General features: G+C 36.3%; 1 protein-coding gene across 3 annotated transcripts in view; it reads right to left on the reverse strand.

The window, feature by feature from the left end:
• Window positions 1–8,738: 8,738 nt before the first annotated feature.
• Window positions 8,739–13,926, reverse strand: part of LOC131697611 (leucine-rich repeat transmembrane protein FLRT2-like) — a 30,475-nt gene continuing 25,287 nt past the window's right edge. For all 3 annotated transcript variants that reach the window (XM_058987822.1, XM_058987821.1, XM_058987824.1), the window contains one exon: window positions 8,739–13,357. In XM_058987822.1, coding sequence (XP_058843805.1) covers window positions 10,907–12,901 — 1,995 coding nt within the window. In that variant the 5' untranslated portion in view covers window positions 12,902–13,357 and the 3' untranslated portion in view covers window positions 8,739–10,906. The remainder of the gene's footprint in view (window positions 13,358–13,926) is intronic.

Consider the following 13,926-nt stretch of genomic DNA (forward strand, 5'->3'; position numbering starts at 1 on the left):
CATCTAAGGGATATAACAATGGCAAACATCCAAAGAACCTTTCATTGACAGCTCAGTTGTGGCAAATTTACTGAGTGCTTTATTTTTATTTGTTTTGTTTGAAGAAAACACAAGGACAAAAGCATCAAGTCCTAAAGAAACATGGCTATAACCTTTCACTTGTATTGCTCCATTCAAGCCAGAATCTTTAAAAGTAGATTATTTTTTTCTTATCATTTTTACATGATTTGCATTCCAGAATTTTCCTTTTTATGTATTCAAATATGACTGACCAAGGCAATTTTAATAACTTTTGGATTTTATGACCAGTAGTGTAGTGTTGTAGATTTCCAATTGGACCATTCATAATATAACATTCTCTGCCATAGCTAATGTCAGTTGGGACTGGTTTACCCTGATCGCAGCATTCACATGATGTAGCATCTCTAACATAAACTGCACAAGGTGCTTGAAGGTGTCTCGATCAACTGTCATTTGAGCAACCATTTGATGGTGGTCAGACTTGACATGCCTCTTTAACTGTGTTTTCCCTCTGCCCATCACTAACTGTTTTGTGGCCACAGCTGTCTTTTGGCTACCACTTTCCCTTCATTTTTCCACACTTGCACACTGTGTCTTGGAGTAGCCTCCTGACTGCCCTTGCTATTGTGGCACCAGCTCAATGTGCACCCACTCTCATGCCTCTAAATGCTGTTAGATCTATACCTTTCCACATTTTATATAGACTCAATGAAAGGGATCACATGATAAAGCTGACTTTTAATCAGATCAATGGCAAATACAATTGGATAGACAGGTCCTACTAATGTGCCTGTGAACTGTTGCAATACAGCCAAATCCATTTTATTAATCTTGTCTTCAATAGTATTGTGCCATAAAACAGAGATATGCTATAGTTTTCAAGGCAGGTAGTAAATCATTAATGGTATTGCAATACATCATGGACATTCATTAAACTACAGTATAACTGCAGTAATATGAGATGAGATTTCAAATTCATACTTGCCACCCTCCCATCTGAAGTCATGACGGCCACTCTGGACACATGCCTTGACCCTTCTGTTGGCTGGAAAGGGTCCTCCCACCCACCCAGTGGATGTGGGAAAACAGTGTTGTCCCAAACGAGGACCTTATCGAAGATCGTACGAATGAACAGCCTGGCTCCTCCTTGCCCCAACCACAGCTCTCAACCGAACAATGCATGGGAGGTGTGGATATTTCTTCCATAAATGGAAGATCAAGGACTCACCAATCTGCGGATGCGTTGAGGTGCAAACCATCAGGCATATCACTGAAGATTGCCCAAAACTCGTATATTCTGGCAGAACAAGTGGACTCCACACAGCTACCCCGGATGCCATGGAATGGCTTACAAAACTAAAATTACAATTGTAGCCCGTTGCTTTTCAATCGCCATACGAAAGAAAAAGAAGATCCAATAATGGTAGAACATGCATTCACCTTTAATTGCAAAAAAAGCAACCTAACCTGGAGACTCCCCCTGCTGGAATATGCATACAGTATACTGGCATGGCAATGGGGTTTGGAGTAAATAGCTCTGACAGTCTTGCTTATATGTCTGCATTGGGTATTGTGTGTGTTCTTATTTTATAGACTAGAACATGAGCTTTTACAATTTTTTGACATGGCTTGATCCAAATCTGCAATGATTCAAGATTCAATCAAGTCACCTTTCCCATTTTTAAAATACACTTAAGCTTTGGTCTGGACAATTATTACTTCCCAATTGACCTTAAGACCTTTGTCAGATTAAGATAATGGCATTGTGCCTTTCAAGGCTGAAATGTCACATGTGACATATTTTCATAGTCCTCCATAAAGGAGAAATACTGTACCTCATGGATGACTTGGGGACTTGGAGTCTTTAAAATGTGTTCTGTACTTACATTGGTGTGCAATCCTTTAATTAAAAAACATACAGTGCTCAGGCATGGTTGAATAGGTTATTGATAACATTCAATGGACGATATTCTTTGCATCTTTATTTGGATTTAGAAGGCCACTATACAATGACCTTTAGTGGCCTTCACTTCTTACCATTTAAAGTATTTATAGCAATGACAGACCTTGGTTAGAAATGACATTGCAACATTTGGAAGGTTAAACATGGTGTGGTTTAGCTTTATCAGATCCTGAATTGGAATTGAGAAAAACAGCCTAATATTTCTGAGAAATTGAGAAATGTCAGCCTTCAGGCTAGTGGCCTATGAGGGTGAATGTTCTCTACCTTAGAATCAATTGCTAACCTCCATATACCCCATACTCTGCTATGACCAAGAAGTTTCATAATGATTTCCCCTAGGCATGATTCAAGAAGAAAAATAGAACTGCAGCACATCTTATTACAACAGTCGGAGTATAATGAAAATCAAATAAGACCACTAAAATCTCATCTGTTCTGCTATATTTACTGTAAAGTAAAACTCATAGTCATTCCATAATGCCCACAGGACAGCCAAATAATGCACTTAACTTTTCAACTACCTTGAGTTTACGTCATTTACTTTTTTTTATTATTTTAAAACATCATAAAAAAAACAACACAATTCAGTTTAACCCTGGAACCTAACAGAAATGACATTATAAGAAAGGATCCAACTAAATGTGTGTTTACATCAGTTAAAAGTAGGATACATGAAAGGGAGGTCTCAGTCCCAGCCATTAAAAAATCATGAAACAACCATCAGACTCATCACTGACAAACATCGGGCTGTAATCACTGGTGATGGGTATTATTGCTCAGATGTTTTAAGACAACTGGCCCGGATAGTCATGGAATTCAATATTTCCTTTTGTTTTTCATCCGGGCTGTTTTTGCTGTTATTTCAGCATCACTTGATATTTTCATGTTGGTTAAGCAATAATGCCTGACACAGATAGAGAATTGCCAGGGGAAAATGTGTATCTGCTGAGGGAAAAGTAGTTACAACACTCCACATACTGTGTGTTTATAATCTCTTTTAACTTTTTTTTTATTGAAATACATTTTTTACTGATACGTTGTTTCCTTTAATTTACCAACGTATTAGATTGGCTACGTCGGCCCCCTAAAATTAGAAACTGCTCACCATCTGTCCAGATTATGCTGTGGCTTTTCATACAGTAATTCCGTGCTTTCCATGAACCCTGTTTGAGTCTTGTAATAATGAATGCTTTTTTTCATTTTAGCCATACTCATTTGCGAAAATGTTACATACCTGGACCAAAAATACCAGGCCATCTTGTGATTTACTTAAAAATGCTTTTTTTTTCTTAAATTGCATTACCATGAAATGTTTATTAAAGGCATGCCCTGATCATTTACTGCATATGACCACGCTGAGATAAGTTCGTTTTCTGTGAAAAACATGTTTTACATCATGATGAGAAGAATGCAGCTCTTTGAACTTCATTTAGTATTAAACATGGGATATTCAAAACTAGGACATTACAGCAGTCTGAGAATCCAGGTACATCAGGAATGGTGATAGGGGGATCACTGGAGGAAAAAGTTATACACTACTGTACAGTAGTCCGTCGCGTATCCGACTGCGGTGGGACCAGAGTAAGGGTGGATATGAATTTGGATAAATTAATTTGTTTAGAAAGATACCGGGTATTAATGCTTGTGACAGGGTAGCTGTCCGCCGTGTGGGTGCGTGCATTCGCTGCTGAGTGACAAGCAGGAGATTGAGACGGAGGTTGAAGTTGATACGCCCTGCAGGCTAACAGGATTTATTTCCATATCAACACACTGAACAGCTCACATGACACTTCCAGCAATGGTTGTGCACGGAGCACATACAACACAGTGTACGGAAACTTTGGCGGGATTTACAATCTCTGAACTAATCTTCTCTGTTCAATAATAAACGAACTCCAGCTACTTGCCTGGCTGTTGGCGGTTTCGATCTGTTTACTCACTTCGGTACCCAACCCTGGTTCTAGTTCTCTCTCTCTCACACACACTGTGCTGAAGAGCTTGATCATGGTGGATAAACGCTTAGGGCGGATTACTGTATTAACTTTTTTCTTTACCTGTTCCACAGATTTGGTGGTGGCAAAAACATTGGATTTTGTCATTTCAATTTATAATGTTCTAAGAAAAGCAAACAGGTAAAAACTATGGAAATACATTCTAGTAATCCAGGTGTACATGAAAAAAATTAAATTAAATTAAAATATAAATAAATAATTATACACCAATAAAAAGATATAGATTTTGCCTGTACAAATATTTATAGAACTTTATTCAAGCTATCCTCGTTAGCATACCGTATATGTGAGTATTAAAATCATATGCAAAAGAAAATCTTAATATGGGTTTTAGGTGACAAACCATTTTATTACAGAAAATCGGCAACGCAATCTATAAAGGCCTTTATAACAGTAATCTCCACATTTCTACAGTCAGTTTCCATTTACAAAAGATTTAATTAAGCATGTGCTCTGAACTAATTCAAAAACATCTGTGAGTTTGCATCAGTAAGCCTATTTCAAAGTGCCAAACTGAATTCATTAAGTGGTTTGAAGTTTACTAATGAATATGTATTTTGCTTTTCTAATCATTTACAATGATACTAAAGGAATCTTTATAATAAAAAGCATATGTACCGTGTTCCATTTTTTTTATTATTATCATGTGATAGTCCAACATGTACAATTATAGACACATAAATACAATGCACATCAGTGCAACTAAAAATACTGAAATTAAACAAACAATTCTGAAATGAAACATGTCCTATGGCTTAATTGGTTCCCTTTACCATTTAATCTTATTAAATGAAATCTGCAAAGAGTATTGAAACACATTTAGGGCAACTTTACATTTTAAAGTGAATGCATTCAATTGCAATAACACTAAAAAATGCAGAGATTTTTGTTAAAAAAAAATATTATATTGAGATGCTATTGGTTCTTGTGACAGAGAAAGAATGAATCTTGGTTATAAATCTCCTTCCCGACCCGTGAGGACGCTGTGTAAAGGGAACAGAGTGCCCAGGACTGGATGGTCTGACATTCGAAGGGAAAGTTGGAAGTCGCCCATCTAGAAAGGGGGCGGAGCTACGGTACACCAAGTCATCGCCCCAAAAGGGAAGCGATGTGGCAACTGCGGAATGGAGGAGAAACGGTTGCACTCACTAACCAAGGGGGCATGACTGACAAAAGGGGACTTGGCTAGGTGATCTGTTCCTTTTGTTATAGTTAAGGTTGAAACAAGAAAGGAGAACTGTAAAATAACCGTGCGTGTTTTGTTTGTTTGTCGTGTCTAATTATACTTGTTTATTCTTGTTAGATGGCTAACACGATCCGGAGCTGTCGCTTAAGGCCAGCACCAAACCCAGACAACACTTCACAACTGTGAACGAATAAATTGTATTTCACCACTAGCATTTTATAGCACTCACTCTGGACTTGTGATCGTGTGTGTGTGTGTTCTACTGTGTTTATTCTTTCCAACTGTGTTTATTCTTTCGGGAATGTAACCCGGTGTTTTGAAACAGTGCAATACACATTGCTGTATGGCCTGGGATTATTCTTTGTGGTCGCCACACCGGGATTATAAATAAATGTTTCTGTCTGGATCATGTGCTTTGTTGTCTGTCTTCTGTTTCGTAATCACATCACCTCTACACTTGCGCACTGCAAACCGCTTTGCCACAGTTCTTCATTTGTATCAATATATCTACTCTTTTATAGTTTAATCAATTAATTGCATTTCTCTGTGCTTTTTATGTTGTTTCTGCCATTGAACAACAGTATGTGTATATGCATGGTTCAGATAAAATATGTGCATACAGTACCTCAACATTAAACTATCAGGTCAACAGGCTGTACAATTGTACCTTGTCATCATCAGTTAACTTATAATGTGCATAGGGACAGGGGAAACAGTGATGAGTGATGATGTTGTTCATTTCAATCAATTTCTCACGATCAAACTTTTATTCATTTTTTAAATAATTATTTGCAAGAACACTAGTGCCCAGCTCACTAAGCTGAATACATCCTCTCCATTAATACATATTTGAATTTGATTTGTACAGTAACAAAAATCCAGTTAGGTCTTAAGAAATAGAGTGGACTCATTTTTCATAATATGAAGCAATAATCCCAAAATCAATAGTGCAGTGTTTACTTAATAATGAATCCACAGCCTTGGGAAAAGAGACAATAATTTAGTAACCACCTATATATTACAAGTGACCCTTGAAGGCTATTGGTCTTTGTCAAGTCACCTCACACGAATGCTTAATAATCACAGTGCCAGAGGGGTTTTGCAAGCAAGGCAACATCAGCACAAATGTTTGGGACAGATTTTTAAACAACAGTGTCAACTTTGTGAGTTTTATGTTTTTGCTTTTGCGAAATAATACAGGGAAGATGACATATGATTAAGAAAAATTCTTATTTTAACAATATTGGAATAACAACATGTTGATAATAAAAGCATCACTGTATTCAGGCTGTGTTTTTATAGTTGTACCAAAAATGTAAGAAATCTATATTCTCACACTGTCTCACATACACATACTGTACAATGTGTGATAACAAACATATTTATTTTGTGCCTGTGGGGTTTGTAACAGCAGATTGCCCATCTCTTTTTAAAATCTTCATTTGCAGATTCTTATAAATGATTAACATGTAGCATGTGGCTTCAGGCGGGTATCTTAATAAACTAACTACATAGTTACATCCCTTAACCAGTTTTCTTACTTTCATAATACAGTCTTTCCTATACCAAAAAAAGTAAACATTTCCACCATGTTAATTACACCAAAAAAACAAAAAAGAAGGCATTTGTATTAAAAGAGAAAACAACGTGCAAAACATATCAAACACATTTTCATCTAACAAACCTTCATTTCAAAGTGAAAATTAATGCTAGTGGACAACTTTTAGATTTGACCCCCTCTCCCCCACCCCCCGTGATCTGCAGTGTATCACTTTCTTTTCCTTTTTTACAATGTTCTTCCTCAGAGACCGTTATAATCAGAATTGAAGTGGGTGGATGTTGCTAGGTAACCTACAGCATACTGTACTTTTATCAGCTGCATTGTGCTTTGTTAATTTAGGGGGCCTTTACTTTCATAGTCTAATTAGAATGGATATATATATGTATATCAAGTTGATGTCCTCATTGGAGTTATTTTATTAGGTGTTTTTTTTTTTGTGTCTGATCCAAGACAATATAATATTAAAACTATGGGGCAGGATTTTCAAAAGTTCGTAAATGATAACTCCAGTGTTAATCAACAAATTGTTATGTAGCATTGATTTGGGAATTTCCAAGAGGTCGTTATGCCTATTATTATTATTATTATTTATTTCTTAGCAGACGCCCTTATCCAGGGCGACTTACAATCGTAAGCAAAAACATTTCAAGCGTTACAATACAAGTAATACAATAAGAGCAAGGAATACAATAACTATCTTGTTATTAAATAATCATGCTAACGTGATTTCTGATTATTGTTATACGAAATTATGTTAATATCTTAACGAGCAGTGCTTCTTGCGACTATTTTTTTTGTTTGCGTGGGAATTTAAAAGCAAATCCGTGTTAATTGTCATCATTTACCAGGAGTTAATTTGCACATGGAAAAGGAGGGTTTTAGTTAACGAAAGACTATAACTCACCTTGAAACAGAAAATAAATTAAAAAAGCTTTTTTTTTGTTTCTGCACCGTCCGATTTTTACCCACACGGCAGATAATCGTAACCCAGCATTGTATATGTGAAGTTATCTAAATAAATGTACATTCTGCATGACAAAATGCAGAATTTTAAATGAATATCAAAATAGATATTCCCATTATTTTTAAATTCATTTCCATTTGACTGCTGTTAGCAGGTGAGAGAGCCATCTCGCTAGTAGTTTCCATAACAGCAAATTATACTGGACACAGTTGTTCAGCCGGGTAATGAAATGTTTCTCTTCCCATGCGGAAATGTTTTTTCCATTCACTATCCAAAAATTTTGGGAGATGTTCCAAAATACATCACAATGCTGGTGTTCCATTGTTGAGCTTTCACACGAGCATCTTTTACATATAGCAAATACCATCATCCAATGTATTTTCACTCTCTGCTTTTGCCTGAAGAGCTGGACTCTCTTTCTTTATACATGACCTACACTGTGCCTAAAGTTCCTGCAATTTGACATTTACCAGGTTGTTACATATATAACTGAAAATTAAAAACCAACAAAATGCAGCCAAATGTACTACTTCGACAAACGACGGTGCCATTTTGTTTTGTGATTTTGTTTGGTGACTGACAGGTTTGAAAGTTGTACACACATGATCCCTTTGGCTGTGTGAAAGGGTTAGAACGGTATTATACTGGCTTAGATTGTGGAATATCATGCTTTGTGAATGGGTATTTTAAAAAAGATTTTAACGGCTCTGAGTGGGATCAGTAGCGGCATTTGTGTGTGAAAGGGGTATAGGAGAGACAGTAAAATGATGAGATTTATTGTCAAGGGCACTGAAAATAGAGCAATGTGTCAGTGGGAGAATTCACTCTTTTTATTTACAGGTGATCTTGTGCAGTCAGTACCATATCTTGTAACTCATAAGAGGACTGATAGTACATTTTAAATTCCAATGTACAAGATACCAGTAGAGGTTCATGTTAAACCTTGGATCTGTCAGGTTATGATGCCTAATAATGTCTTCATTATTCCATTCATCCACTCAAATTCCATGGCTCTTTATTGTTTTTAAAAAAAATGCTTTACTTCTAAATACATTTTGTGCAAAAACATTTCAAGGTTTCAAAGACATAACACTGTGAGTTCAGTTCAAGGCACATACATAATACACCAACAATTGTTTTATAGGAGAACAAAACTTTGGTTCCTTAATTTGTTTTTCTTATGAACCAGATCCATAGACTGTGATATTTATATTTACTGACAGAAATAGAACATCCTACATTTGGTGAATAGTTAAATCATTTTCTGATTGGGGTATCCAATTTGTATTAAAATAGTTTGGATTTAATTTGTATTAACTGTGTGTTGGCAGTTTAAAAGACCCACAGAAGAATATAGGCATTTAGGAGATGTCCCAAACACATTATTGTTTTTTTCCTAGATCAGACATAAAAACTGTACTGACAGCATTTATTTGTTTTCTGATTTATATACATCTAAAAATAATTTGCATTTGAAAATTTCGCAGAAAGTAGCACTAGTTTTTGTCTGATACATGAAGACTATGATAAACATAACATAATACAAGTCATAACCAGCATATACCTACAGTAAGCCATAGCAGGGCCACTTTCATTCTTCCTAATCATATGGTGTGTTGTTTACTGTAATTTTCAATGTATTTTTAATTTGGATGTATTAGTGTAGATTTTGTGCTTATGGTTAGTGACGTTTGGACTTCAGATTTTAAACTCCCAATTTTGAATTTAAATTGTGTTTGGTGCTACTGATCTTAATCAGAAGCCTCAATACATGTTTTTAACAAGTACAATAAACTACTATTACTGGACTATTTTTATGTTATAATATAATTTTATAAAACTCCTTAAAAAGTAACATTAAACCAAAGCTACAGACATGGAGACAAAATTGACATCAGATACATTCTTAAAACATTTGGAATACTTTTTCTGTTTTCACATTCTGTAAATAAACACAATGCATGTTCTCTGACCTCCACTGACACATATCTTTATAATTCTCATTGTAAATCGAAGGAAACTATTGAAGATGGAGACCAATGCAAGCCCTGGTTTGTCCCCTGAAAGCTTCGATGAGCCAGGCAAAGAGATTGTTAATCCTAGCTTTTTGACATCTGAAGGTCTTTAAGTCACAATTGATTGGAACATTTTTAAACCTTTGATTACCACAGAAGAACTGGTTGCCATGTATAACGTCTTACTGGTATTGAAGGAATACCCTTATTACATTATCGAGTTGTGGTACATGCAGCAAAAGGCAATACAACATGAAGACGTCATTGCCATAGGAGGAGTACATTTTTATCCTATTCCTATTCTAGCAGGTACACAAATACAATGACTGTGCTTGTTTCAATGCCTCAGGATCATATATGTATAAGCAATATTATTTGAACTATAGGTATATATGTAGTTATGAAAAATACTTAACCAAGTACAAGGTACCTTCAAGTATGTATTCCTAATAGCCTCCGTGCTAGTAGAAGTCTTGAAACATAAATCATATATAAATCAAAAAAATATTATAATGGTTTATATGATTTTTTAGATCTTATAAATCCATGTTAAATTACAACTAGTAAGTGTTTCAGCATTTGGAAAAAGGGCAATTTCATTTTTTTTTTTTTAAACTATAACATACTGTACATACATGTGGTAATAAACATGTCTCTACAGAAAGAAAATATATGTGCTTTACTTAGTTCAAGTAAAGGCTGTAGCTAGGTGTTATATAGACTGACAGAAAAGAAGGATTGTGACTAACACAGAATATACAGAAGAGACAATGTTGTATCGTTGCATGTTTGCTTTTTGTAATGGGACCCTGTTCTGTCTGGTTAAAGGCATACAGGGCTTCTGTGGTTAACAAAGCAACATATCTTTTAAACTTACCGGAAGCTAAAACTGATCACCTACTATTACAAGGAGCTGGGGAGGTCTGATTGTACAAATACAACTGTATAGTACTTAAGTAATACAACTCAACCAACAAATTATAAAACAATTTGCATTTTACTAAGGAATAGAAAAGATAGCTTTCCGTGTCATAGCCCACAGTATACATTACACAGTAGACAGGCTTGGGAAATATATATATATATATATATATATATATATATATATATATATATATATATATATATATATATATACTGTATATCAAAAGTATTATTATTACAAATATTCTTCCCAAAATCTGTCATGTGTGGCAGCATTCCTCATCAGGAACATTGCCCTTGGAATATGTTAAGCTGTTTGCTATGTGGCAGTCTCTGAAGCCAATACTCCCATTTGGGGTATAGATGGGTTGTATTCTGAAATCTCCTTTAAGGAGCTGTTCATTATTTAAAGAGACTATCTGAAAGCTTGTTTCAGTCATTTCAAGGATGGAATTATCCTTTTTAGTCCCTGCTTCGCAGTAGTCATCTTTTCTTCGTCCTCTGTTGTATTTCCACTTGGAAGAATCAGATCGTCCTTTTTTATGCATATGCCAGCAAAATATGCTCAGCAAGAAAACAAGGACAACAATCACAGCTCCCCCTATCAATCCTGCTAGGAGAAAAGGAGAGCTTGGGTCCTGCTGAGTGGCATGCTCAGGGCCAGTGGCCTTATTGTTAGAGTTAAAAGTAGCAGGCATAGTGGTAGCCTCAGAGCATACTGTATCATCTCCAGGACGGTAATTATTAGAAGCATCTAGAGGGATTATGCAAATGCGATAAGTGGATTTTGGCTTCAAATTTACAAGGCTTAGCCTCTTCCCTTTCCCACTGACCACATTCTCCTGCACAATATCTCCTGTCAAGCTTTGACCCATTTTAACCCAAGTGACCTTGTATGCTGTGACTGAAAAGATGGACATCCAGCTAACTTTAATGCACGTGTCATTTACAAAATTAATAATGATTTGGATTGGCTCCCGTGGAGGAGGGTTAGTCCTCTCTTTATTGTCTCCTTCCGGCAGAGGGGACATTGTAAATGAAGGTGAAGTTGGGATTCTATCTAAAGTGCCTGGAGTCATAATAGTAGATGCAGATGTAGGGTTGGTAGCAAAAGTTGAAGGAAAAGGCTCTGTGGGTGGACGAGTAACTGGTGGAGACGAGGTTGTAGAGCTGGGGCAAGTGATGAGATTCAGGTTAAGCTCTCTGATTACCATGCCTCGTACTCTTTCAGGCTTTTGACACATAAACCCACGTACATTTATAGACGCTGGCAAAGATTTTAACCACTCAATCACCCATTTAATGTTGCAGTCACAGTACCATAAGTTGTTTCGAACAGTGAGTTGTTTCAAGCTTGTAAGTCCATCAAAGACCCCCTTTGTCAGCAACTGCAGCTGGTTGTTTGAAATATCCAGTTTCTGTAGGTGGCACAGATTGGAAAAGGCTGCCACAGGTATCTCACTCATTTGATTATCCTGCAAGCTGAGTTTGACTAAAAAGTCTCCAGGGAAGTCAGATGGAGGACTGGTTAGTGAGTTACGAGACATGGAGAGCTCTGTCAGCTTTACCAAATGCTGAAAGGTCCCATCTGCAATCCCCTCATTAGTCAGAAGATTCCCATCTAGAATTAAGCGTTCAAGTTGCGTGACATTCATGAATGCTTCCTTAGCGATGGTGGCAATTCGGTTTTCATCAAGCCGGAGCTCTTTGAGGTCCAGTGGTAGCCCAATTGGCACACTGCTTAAGTGGTTTTTTGTCAAAAATAAGAGTTTAAGGCTAATGGCTTCCCTGAAGGCAGCCTCCTCAATTCCAACTGTAGAGATGGAGTTATCATCCAAGTGCAACTCTTGTAGTTTAGACAGTTGAGCCAGAGCTGCCCGGGAGACAGTTTGAATATTATTCTCCTGTAGGTGGAGCACACGCACATTTTTGGGAAGGTTTAAAGGAAACTCATCCAATTGGTTACCATATAGGAATACTGTTTCCACAGAAACAATATTGTGCAGCTCAACCGGGAATCCAGCATTGTTGATTTGGTTGTTGTGGAGATAGAGAGTCTTGTAACCCTCCTGTATTCCATGAGGCACTGATGTCAAGCTCCGCTCGTTGCAGTAAATGAAACCTTTATCGCAGCGGCATTGCTCCGGACAAGAAGCAGCCCTATAAAACTGCACATGGAGGCCCAGTAATATGGTTATCCAGGATTTTAAAAATGGTGCCCAGTCTTTATTCCATAGTCGAGTCTGTAACTCCATCTCTTTAAGATGGAGGGATTTCTTAATTTTATTTTTGCAAATACAAAAAAAAGTTAAAAGAATAAAAAAAAAAAGAAATCCACTAAACAGAATGTCTTTAACAGTTCTCGCTGATGCTTACTTCTCTGGCAGGTTTGCTTTATGGAAGAAGTCAGGGTAATCCTTCTATAATTGCTTGTCCTAAACTCCCAATACAAGAGCAATGGTCTCATTAACTTGCGGCGCTCTTCTGACTGCCTCCATCCATGCTTGGATATCAGATGATAGCACAGCTCATCACATTTTGCTTTCAGCCAGGCAAGGGCCAATTTAAAATCAAGCAGCACAGAGAGACATCGGAAATACTCAGCAGGTTTATCATGCAGGACTCCCTCTCTTGCACTCGCTCCCTCGTCACACACTGCTGATCCCTGACAGAAGTTGCCTCCTTTGGACTTGACATTTGGATCCAAAGACCTATTTCAATAAAATAAATTGGAGATTAATAGATTCTGTAATTTTTAGGCTTTATACAAAAAAATATATAATATTCTATTGGATGACATCAGCAGTTAATAAAAAAAGCCAATAAAAGTAATCTAGAAATATAGGAGATGCCATTAAGTAGCATTGATTATTATTTGGCAAATGTAGTAATAATAGCCTATATTTTAATTGCTTTATGATTAACTAGTTATTTATTCATAGGATCTGTGAATCATTTTTATATCTGGATATAAAACCTCATTCATATCACAACATAGCAAACAGAACTACAGTAGGAAAGGAGGAACTCTATTTTCAAATGATATGTTCTTTTGGGAAGTAAAATCTAACTGTACATATATTCGTTACAGATGGTACATTAAGTTATATTAGAACAATCCATAAAAAAGCCAACACGCATCTGCTGAATATTAAAAAAAATAAAAATAAAATTAAAATAAAATAAAATTTCAGTTACAAAGTTTAAATACTTTTTTTTTATGCCTGCCTGTTCTACCAGATCTATGGGTTTAAACCAATTTTCTTTCATTTTCAGAGGC

Source organism: Acipenser ruthenus, chromosome 15 (assembly GCF_902713425.1).
Source record: "Acipenser ruthenus chromosome 15, fAciRut3.2 maternal haplotype, whole genome shotgun sequence".
Taxonomy (NCBI): domain Eukaryota; kingdom Metazoa; phylum Chordata; class Actinopteri; order Acipenseriformes; family Acipenseridae; genus Acipenser; species Acipenser ruthenus.